Genomic DNA, 10627 nt, shown 5'->3' with positions numbered 1-10627 from the left:
TTTTTTTTTTTTTTTTTTTTTTTTTCTTAACTTGCTCCTCTCAGCCGCTTATTGTACCTCGCAGCAAACACAGAGTAACGGTTACGTATCGGCAAAATGCTGCAATGGCCTTCTCAGGGAATTCCTTGATCGATGAATTTCAATTAAGTCATTGATTCTCGTAACTTTTACGTCCTTTAATAGAATTTGTTTAAAGCTCCGATACCTAATAGTTACTCTTTGTTTATTCGTGAAGTTGGAGAATTTTTTATAGTCGACTTCTTTTATGTAATATTATTATCTGTTCTCATTGTCCTTAAATTTATCTGCACGTCTGTACTTTTTTTCTCCAACATTTTGTTCCATCGTTAATAAAGTATATATCTTCTTTCTTGTATCTCTCGAATTAAATGGGAATTGAGGGTCACCACTGTCTCTTCGTATCTTATCCGTGATCCATGATATTTATTTTGTATTCTGTTATGTTTTGCGAAAACGATATGTTCGCGTGTCCAGGACAAATGTTTACGCGATAACACGTATCGTCGATACCAAAGGCCATCTTGTAATTACGTGTTTTAATGAATTCCCAAAGACTCCCTGGAACTAAATTAAAAAGAAAAAGACAAACAGCCTGTGATCAAATACGTCGTGTTGCGTATTATCATTTTCGTTCGTGATAAAAAAAGAAATAAAAACAGCACTCCATGTTTCGGACCGTACAATTCTGCCCCCCAGCAATCCAATCTTCCAGAACACGATGGAAAACATGTCCATAGTTAATGCATTTCTTGCGTCATCCTTCATACCTTACGTCTCTACGACAACCTCATATTCTCCACCATGTTTGCCTGCGTATGTTCTCCATGGTTATATTCTATGACGTAATATTTCACGAAAGTCAAATACGTACAGATCCACGAGATCATAAAATGTCCAATTGAGTTCAAATCGTGATCGAGTAACATAGAATGTATTCCAAAATTCAGTGCTAGTGTTGCGAGTTTCGTCGAGGGTTTGTTTACTTACGCAATCATACCCGTGAGTTTTAGAATATGCGGCGAAGTCAGATTGTATCCAGTCAAGCATATTTCATGTTTGCTCATATGTACGAATATGCACAGTAAACGCAATTACAACGTGTGTAAATACTCAGAAATCGTTAGGTACACTATATAATATCTTCAGATACACCTACTGTTCTTACTGGGTCCTACTGTACTCGTAGAGTCATTTTCATATTTACGATTTTGTTTGTACAGTACGTTCCAGCCATAGCGATGTTTTATATAATGACGATACAAACAGCCTCTATACCATGGTAAATTGCACTTGACTGTACCTGGACAAGTCTCAAAAAGGTTTTGTACATACCTTTCAATACATGTGATACCCGCAAGGAAGAAAATCGTATTACGTGTATTTTTCGTACTCTTATAGTTATCGTATTCCTTGTAGTTTCTCTTCTTTGACTTGGCTTCCTGAAATATTTCAAAGAATATACTACCACGAAGCTTCCTAAGACTATTTTTTTTTTTCTTTAACGACGTCCTTTACCACAGATGCCTGAACGTCGAAACACTTCTCGATTCCGCCATTCCTGCACTTCTGTCAAACAATCCCCTTTGCATTCTACAGACACTGTCATATTCTTACTGTTTGTGACTTTAGGAGAAAAAAACTCGATGTGGCTGTTCCGTCTCAATTCCATCTTCCTTTCTTTATGGCATTATTCCCGAAGGGATATGTGCCAGTTTCAATTTCGGTTTTACTTCAGACGCCACTTCAGTCTGTCCTCAGGCGATAATGAAGACGCCTTTACAATTACGACTTTCAGTACTCACAAAGCGAGGTACGCGTTTCTGACTTACGATGGCGCCACGATCGTTATGCATACGTTTTTATATTAATTGTTTGAAAATACAAATTCCTTTAAATGTCCCGTGAAAGAGATGCCGTAAGCGCGCGGGTGCTGTAGCAATGCACTCAAAGAACAGGTCGTGTCTCATGACCCGGTAAACTGGCGAGAAGATTGAAAATATGTCTGCAAGCCCGAATGGCATTTACGTGGTGAATATTTATCCTGGACACGCTCCCTATGCCGCTTAGCTGTTTTACATAGTTATCGACTTTCTATGATTCTCAACTGAATTCCCTGGTATAGATAAATAATACAGACTAAAAGTCGCAAGACGTGCAAGTAAAATTTGTCAGTATGATTTATTAGTATTTCTCACTGGTAAGTATGCCATTTCCTTCATAAAGGTCGACAGGCTGAATTGTTTAATAATATATAAATTCGGGCCGTGTTCGCGTCAAATGAAAGTGTTACTCCCCTCTTTTCGTTCCCTTCTATAGGTATGTACTACATTATGTATACATAGTATATTCACTCCACTTCGTTTCCTTTGATTTGGCATTCCCTTGGAGGGCTGGCCGTTATTTATTTTTCCACCGAAATACATGTCTTTTGAACTTTTTAAATGTAACTGCGATCGCGCGCCACTTCGACCGTCTCCAGTGTACTATCCGTTCCGCATGACAATAACCCGCGCCTACCTAAGCTACGAAACATTCCTGTGTCTGAAAGGTCTGACAGTTTACGTCTCGGGAATCATTCGGCAATAGTACTTGCCCAGTAACCACCTACCGATTTTTATTTTACGTTTGTGAATATTCAATATGGTACGTATATATAGCTATGCATTTACGACGTAAAGCGGAACACTCGTAGGATCTCTCTCGTTGCGCCGGATATATTAAATTTCCCTGTTAACGATCCTTTACCTCGTACACTTTAAAGGTTATGTATCTAACCCATACGCGAATGCTCACATTGATGCCATTTCCCAGCGGGATGACGGAATTTCGTCGACAAACCGTCGACGGGAGCTGAAACTGCAGCGAGTCAGCATTAGCCAGACGCAATGGCTTTGGCGTAAAGTAATTACTCGATCCTCTACCAACTGTTCCTTTAATCATACTGATTTAATTTGTATTACGTAGGTACTATTTTGTATTATCAAATGCACCTTTGGTATGCGTGCTCGACAATTAACATGAAATGGATAATTTTCTCACGGTTCACTCAATTGTACCGACGCGAAGGTTATGCTTCATTAGTATCGATACGTATTGCATATGTATTAACATGGAGATCTTCTATTACAAAATTCTTACGATTTTCATTGTTATCATTGACTACAGAGAAGATTAATTACGAAAGATTTTCGAAATAGTATTAGCGTTCTATTGTGGTGAAAATATTTGAGACTTGTTATACAGCAATTAATCAATGCTCTAATCGCCTGAGACCTTTCACTGAAAATGTTAATTAATTTCACGTAATTCCCCAGACATCTTGGTAGAAGATTAGTCTGAGTAATTTCTTCGTGTACTCTGTTCTAATTGGCACGATAAATCCGTTTCGTCTAACGACACGAGATTTGATTTCTATATGGTCGTTAACGTGTCTGACGTTGCCTAAATTTCGCGTCGCTCTTGCAACGCCGGTGCTTTTAAAATTTTGCAATGCTCAACCAAGTTTTCAGTCGTCAACGAAATTTAGCAAAAGGTCGTGGCCCAAGAGACTTCAGACAGTCGTTAAATCTTCTTTCGCGCGGATGCCAAAAAAAGTAAAGTGACTCGAACGGATTTAGATTTAGTAATCCCACGGGTGTTGTGGCTAAAGTTACACTTTCATTAATGACGCTCGCTTCTCCATGAAAATCGACGTTGCTTGCTTATAAACCGTTTTGTAGCCTGTCGAGAGATCCCGAATGAAATGGCGTACTGATAAGGGAAAACAAGATAATAAAATAAAGTGAGAAAGATGAAATTTTTTTAAAATCCGGATTGTATCTAATAAATGATTTTACATTGAACGTAGACGAAACTTGTCGCCAAGACGAGTTCACCTGTGGCAACAAGAACTGCATTCAAAAGCGATGGGTTTGCGACGGCGACGATGATTGTGGCGACGGAACTGACGAAACGAACTGCAGTGCCACCACGTGTCGACCTGGTCTGGAATTTGCCTGTTCCCAAAGCTCCTGCATCTCGAGTCGATGGCGTTGCGACGGCGACTTTGACTGTCCAGATCATTCCGACGAGATCGGTTGCAAGAGCTATCCAACTGGTGAAACTCCGAGTCATTGCGGTGACCGGGAGTTCGTCTGCGGTGACCGTATAACATGTATACACCACAGCTGGCTATGCGACGGCGATAAGGATTGTTCCGACGGCTCCGACGAGTCGCCGGAACGCTGTCACAATGTTACTTGCAGAGCGGACCAGTTTCAATGTGGCGACTCGAGCTGCATATTAGGTAACGAAAAGTCCGATACTTGTAGAATCTTACGATTATGAAAATGAGAATGGCCTTTTCTTAATGACCCTTTAAAATTTTATAGGTCATCTCTATTGCAATGGGAAAAATGATTGTCGAGACGGCAGCGACGAGCAAAATTGCACGACAAAAAGTGTGACCTGTGACCCCACGACACAGTTCGAGTGTAGCGTTGGCTCCTGCATACCACTCAGCAGCGTCTGCAACAAGGAACCGGATTGTCTTGGCTGGGAGGATGAAAATCATGAACTTTGCGGGGTCAACGAGTGTCTGCACAACAATGGCGGATGCTCGCAAATCTGCGTTGATTTACCCATAGGATTCAGATGTGACTGCAGACCGGGATTTAGGTTGATTGATAATCGCACCTGCGACGGTAAGTGATGCACCTGCTATATGAAAATGAAATATGGATGCGATAGCTATTGTCTCTGTTACAATGGTATCTATACTGTTCGTCATGATGGTTCGTTTTCTTGTACAGACATTGACGAGTGCATGGAGCCCGGCAGTTGCTCGCAGTATTGTTTCAATGAAAAGGGTGGCTTTAAGTGCAGTTGCGCCAATGGTTATCAAAGAGATCAACGCAATGTTACACGATGCAAGGCTGCCGAAGGTCATGCTAGCTTACTGTTTGCGCGTCGTCGTGACATAAGGAAAGTCGCCCTGGATCGTCAGGAAATGACGGCCATTGTGAACAATACCAAAACCGCGACAGCACTGGACTTTGTCTTTCGTACTGGTATGATCTTCTGGAGTGACGTCAGCGAGAAGAAGATCTACAAGTGAGTTTTTGGTCAGGGATATAGTTTTACGATAAATTCATACGTTCGTTTTATTTTTATTTATTGATATCGTATTGTTCGTCAGAGCTCCTATAGACGAAGGCAACGAGCGTACCGTCGTTATTGATAAGGATCTTACGACTGCCGACGGTCTTGCCGTCGATTGGATATACAATCATATTTACTGGACCGATACAGAGAAGAATACTATTGAGCTTGCGAACTTCGAGGGCAATATGCGGAAGACTCTTATAAGAGATCGCATTCAGGAACCCAGGGCCATTGCTTTGAATCCTCTTGAGGGATGGATGTTCTGGACCGATTGGGGAAATGATGCTCGTATTGAAAGAGCCGGCATGGATGGTACACATCGTTCGGTATGTATCCGATAAGGACTTTATATATCATATTCGTATCTTAAGATGGTTTACGGTATGGTTACGGTTGCCTTATGCAATATCAAACAGTAGATATATGATATATATACGTTTGCATTGACATTTTGTTACGGATCAAGCTTCATACTGATTTCTTTGGTTTTCAGGTAATCGTGGGAACCGAAGTGAAATGGCCAAATGGCTTAACATTGGATCTGATAGGAAAGAAAGTATATTGGGTCGACGGAAAGTTAAATATCATTGCGTCTTGTAATTATGACGGTTCAGGGCGACGTACTATACTTTACTCCATGGATACATTGAGGCATCCATTCAGCATCACGACTTTTGAAGATTACGTTTACTGGACCGATTGGGACAAGGAGACCATTTTCAAAGCCAATAAGTTCACTGGAAAGGAAGTCGAGGCTGTTACTTCCTTGAACGCTGTTCAGCATCCAATGGTGGTCCATGTTTATCATCCTTATAGACAGCCTGATGGAAAGAATCATTGCTTGGCTGTAAATGGCCATTGCAGTCATTTGTGTTTACCGGCGCCTAAGATAAATTTGAAGTCACCGCGTCTCAGCTGCGCGTGTCCGGATGGCTTGAGGCTACTTTCGGATGGGCTAATGTGCGTCGAGAACGGTAAGTGCAGTTATTTGAATGAATTTTCTTCTCGTGTGCATCTTGTATAATTGGTATATCTTAATTTATATCTCACGTGTATTGTCCACGTTACACTTGTAATGCTCGATACGGCCTACTTCTATATAATTCATTTAACATACAAATCAAAAGTTATCACTTAGACATAAATATAGTGGGGGTATGTCACTACTGACAGTTGCTTGACGGTATTTATCTCATGCTGTAATGCGCTTTTAAAAATGTGTCATCTTGAGCGATGATGCTTGTTAATTGCAGAAATTAAATTATTGACAAATACATTAGTATGATACGTGGCCTGTAATAAATATAATTAATTTTCGCACTCGTGGGCTATTAGTATGTAAATTACTTGCTGCCGCTGGTCGACAAAATTAATTTCAAGTGACACGTTGGTGCATGAGATGCGAACTTGGAATTTAGCAAAATTGGTCACTGTTATGCATTGAGGAATTACTTTTCTTTTTTTTTTTTTCCTTTAATACACGTAGCTTCAAAGTTACAATAGCTGTTTGGTATTAATCGATAATGGTATTGTCCTCTTTCTTATCGAATCCTGTTACGTTTCCACGAGGTCGTATTATTTATTTTTCGTTTGCATCGATGTTGCATGATAAACGGGATATTCCAGTGACGACAACAGCTGCGCCGACGACGCAGGAAGTCACCGAGCCGTTCAAGAGGCTTCTTGATCCTCTAAACGTTTCCGAAGCGACAAGTAAGTCCATCACCCACGTCAATGTGAGTTCTCTAAAAAAAATGCCAGAAAACTCTAAAAACCGAGTAACACAAGTCAACTACGAGGAGCCCATGAAAAATACGAGCACGACGCAGTCATTTTCTTAATCTCCAAAGAATAACGTAATACAGAGACTATAATATTATGTCGGGTCTGGAATGTGCATGGCGCATGTTTTCTTTTTAATTTACCTACATACTTTCATATTATCCTACACATGCTATTCGGTTATCCATATAGTATTACTATGCAATATACGATATTCTTATCCACCAACGATAGCAAAACATAACTTTACTGTTTACAAGTCATTGGTTGTTCCGCATACTGAGACAATCTACTTCCGAGTACCACAGTCGGTACCGACTGAAACATGCTTTGACAGTACATTATTTAAGTACATTGAGCACTATCTGAACACATAATTTCCATTTAGGTCCAACCAATGCGACAGATGAAAATGTAAAGAACGTCCTTGATGAAGCTGCGGATCCAGGATTAGTCGCAGTCATTGTCATCGGCGTCGTCACCGTCGGTGTTATCTTATTGGGATTCGTGGCAGTGTTATGCTACAGGCATTATCTGCACCGTAACGTGACGAGCATGAACTTCGACAATCCTGTCTACAGGAAGACCACAGAGGACCAATTCAGTTTGGAGAAGAACAGGTTTCCGTTACCCGCCGCAACCGTTGGGGAGGAGGTGAGTTTCAATGAATAACCGTGATTTCATTCTCACTTGATTCTTTATATTCACTTACTGTACTCACTGTGTTTACGACCCATGGATCTGTCATGACTTTAAGGGATGATCGTTTCCTCGTTTCAGGCCCAGGAACCACTGACGAGTCCTGGTACCAATGATTACGTTTAAGACTCCAATAATTGGTTTCTGACGGGGCTCAGCAGGCTGAGAACGCTTGATAAGAATATCGGACGAGAATCAAAATGACATCAAAATGAAGAAAAATAAAAAAAAAGATTACTCGTGATTAGGCTCGAATTGTTCATCACGAGACGCCTGCCCGAATGCCCAACCCGCCCGCCCGCCTGCCTGCCAACTCAGCTGTGATTATGTTTATTTTTTGTACTGTGTTTTTCTTTGTTTATATACATACATATATTGAACATATGTGTATATATATCACACAACGCCTGTGTTTATATATATACATATATGTATATATGAGAAAAGTGAAGGAACAAAAATTTATTATAATACTTACGCGCCACTTGTAATTTCGTACTCTGTGCTACCAGTTCGCACAATGATTCACCTTCTCTCTCTCTCGCTCTTTCGGGCATAAAAGGAGAAACCTCTTGTGGAGACGTTGCGCTTGTATCATTATTTTCTTCTATTTCTTTTAATTCTCCCTCATCTCTGTCGTTTGTATCGAAATTCATTTTTTTTCCTCTATCTTGTTAAGTCGTCACAACGTCGGACCAGTAGACGGGGATGATAATAAATATTATTATCACTATTATCGTTATCATTATCATTATAATAATTATCATACTTACTTTATTTACTCACGTTTAACGTAACTGAAAGGATGCTAAACATTTTCAATTATAAAGTAAACGCGCTCCACGGTGCCAATTGTACATAGATTCATGTTAGTAATTCCAAGAGTTAATCTTATAAGATAATCGATAAAGGTCGGATACACGCGAACGGAATGTCGGTGTAAGTTACTTTGTGCTTCGCGTGCATATACTTTGGAAATTCGTTCGCCGCAGCAGTATTTGAAGAGCAATGTTTGCCAAAGGTGTAATCGCGTGCGAGTATCACAATATTAATATAGGAAAGAGAACCACCCTCCTCTTGTACCAGGAAAAAGGGAGCGAGGAGCGGCAGAGGTCCTTTTAACAAATACAAAATTGAAGGAACACACGCATTCTACGCGCAAATGATTTATAGGATAATTGTAATTTAAAAAGAGGAATTAAAAATTAGATTTCTCCTTTTATGTTTGTCATATACGACAAAGTGAGAGGCGGGTGCGTGGCACGTCCTCGATTATCCTTGGAGGCTGCCTACTGCATTACTTTCGAGTTAGGAGACGGCGAACGTCCCAAGAAGTCATTCTACTTAATGGAAAAAATGCAGTTTTAGTTGATTGTCATAAACTAATTAAATACAATAGGATACAAGAGAAGCAACTAGATGTTAAATAAGAGCAGCTCAATGACACTAAGTGTGACTGTGCGTCGTCTGTGAAGGGTTACAATTGACACGTGTCCGATAAGGATTATTTTCGAATTACTTATTGTAAAGAGAAATTAAGGATAGCAAGGGCGTGATGAAGAGAAACATAAAGAAAAAGGAATGCCGTCGGTGTACGAGTATGTGTATAGAAGAAAAAAATGTAATGTCTTGAATTTAAGAGTTTTAATTATCATTAATATTATTCTATTACGATTAGGCGATTGAGCTATTCTTTGTAAGACTTCTTGTGTTAGTTATTGTCAAGTTGTAGTTTGTCTAAGATAATAGATACATTTAATGCGAATAGGCTTACAGCCAATATACAGGTAGCGAAGCATACGATTCCGCGCATGTCGTGCGTAAATTTGAGTTGCTTTTTTTAAAATCGGTGTCATCTCTCTTTCAACCTTTTCTTTTTTTTAATATTTGTTACTTCGCGTCACGCGCATCCATCCTAATGGATTCCCTTTAACGAGCTCGTGTGTATTTTTCTGAATAAGATCTTCACGTGTTGCGCAGATACTCTTCACTACCTGTAAATATATGAATATTTGTATGTGACAGATCTGAGAGCGCACCACTTATAATAGAAGCATATTGGAATGCGTACAGCGGTAGTGGGTGGAGTTCGCGTAGAAAGAGATAGCGTGGAAATAGGCCTGTGCAATATGATGTCTTATCACACTCTGTACGATCTGTCAAAAAGTTAAAGCTGAGAAAGAGTACTGCTCAAGGGTATGACAAATGTGACTGATGATCGGCGACAAAAGATTTTTGCAACATGTTACACGGAGTTAGTGAAACAGTTGCGCACTCGAGGCTACTTACTGGCTACTGTCTACGGATTCCAGTGTATATGTAGTAGGGCATACGAGTTGCGGGAAGTTCAAGAGGGAGGGTTACACGTTTAACGAACTTGAAAATAAGAACCGCGATGAGGCTTGGTGTTAATTTTAATTCGATTGTCGGGTGATGTAAGTGCGCGAATGGATAGTTGCAATTTATCGTGCGAGTCATTAAGGCATTAATTACCTTATCCTAGCCAATGTACCCGCCAAAATCGTGTCAAACAATGTTTCTATAAGATATCATTTCAATACGTATATACAGATATATATAAATAAATGAGTATATATTATAACGATTATTGTATAAATAAATATATAAAGTAAAGAAATCGTACTATTGTCATATTATTGTAGTACCTATATAAAATGTAAAATTTGTAAATAAGTGTTTTACAGAAATATATTAAAATACGATGGATCACTTTTTTTCATACGGATTGCGAGAATATGACGCATTGTGCTTCTTTTGTCCTATTTACAGGACAGAGTACGTTCCAAAATTCAATATTAATGTACTAATAGTTAGCAATGTCTGCTTACCTCACTCGCGGCTCATAATGCTTGAAGACATGCGATTCAAAATTTAATTGAAAAAACGGAAGAACGAAGGACAGACGGAATTTATTTCTGAAATGAATTCTGCATCCCCTGTCAGTGATTATCGCAATGAACCC

The 10627-nt window shown here is 39.6% G+C and overlaps 1 protein-coding gene across 8 annotated transcripts in view; it reads left to right on the top strand.

Annotated features, from left to right (window-relative positions):
- LOC107262930 (very low-density lipoprotein receptor) overlaps positions 1-10282 on the top strand; it is a 34129-nt gene extending 23847 nt beyond the window's left edge. For 7 of the 8 annotated variants that reach the window (XM_015729625.2, XM_015729619.2, XM_015729623.2 and 4 more), the window contains 8 exons: positions 3869-4306; positions 4392-4703; positions 4812-5112; positions 5198-5489; positions 5657-6137; positions 6790-6876; positions 7334-7599; positions 7726-10282. In XM_015729625.2, coding sequence (XP_015585111.1) covers positions 3869-4306; positions 4392-4703; positions 4812-5112; positions 5198-5489; positions 5657-6137; positions 6790-6876; positions 7334-7599; positions 7726-7770 — 2222 coding nt within the window. In that variant the 3' untranslated portion in view covers positions 7771-10282. The remainder of the gene's footprint in view (positions 1-3868; positions 4307-4391; positions 4704-4811; positions 5113-5197; positions 5490-5656; positions 6138-6789; positions 6877-7333; positions 7600-7725) is intronic. The other variant, XM_015729621.2, reaches the window with a different exon arrangement.
- The last annotated feature ends 345 nt before the right edge of the window (positions 10283-10627 follow it).

The sequence above is a fragment of the Cephus cinctus genome, unplaced genomic scaffold (genome assembly GCF_000341935.2).
Source record: "Cephus cinctus unplaced genomic scaffold, Ccin1 Ccin1_scaffold0129, whole genome shotgun sequence".
In the NCBI taxonomy this organism is placed as follows: domain Eukaryota; kingdom Metazoa; phylum Arthropoda; class Insecta; order Hymenoptera; family Cephidae; genus Cephus; species Cephus cinctus.
The sequence above is the reverse complement of the archived record's forward strand: the minus strand, read 5'-3'. Positions and strand labels throughout refer to the sequence as shown.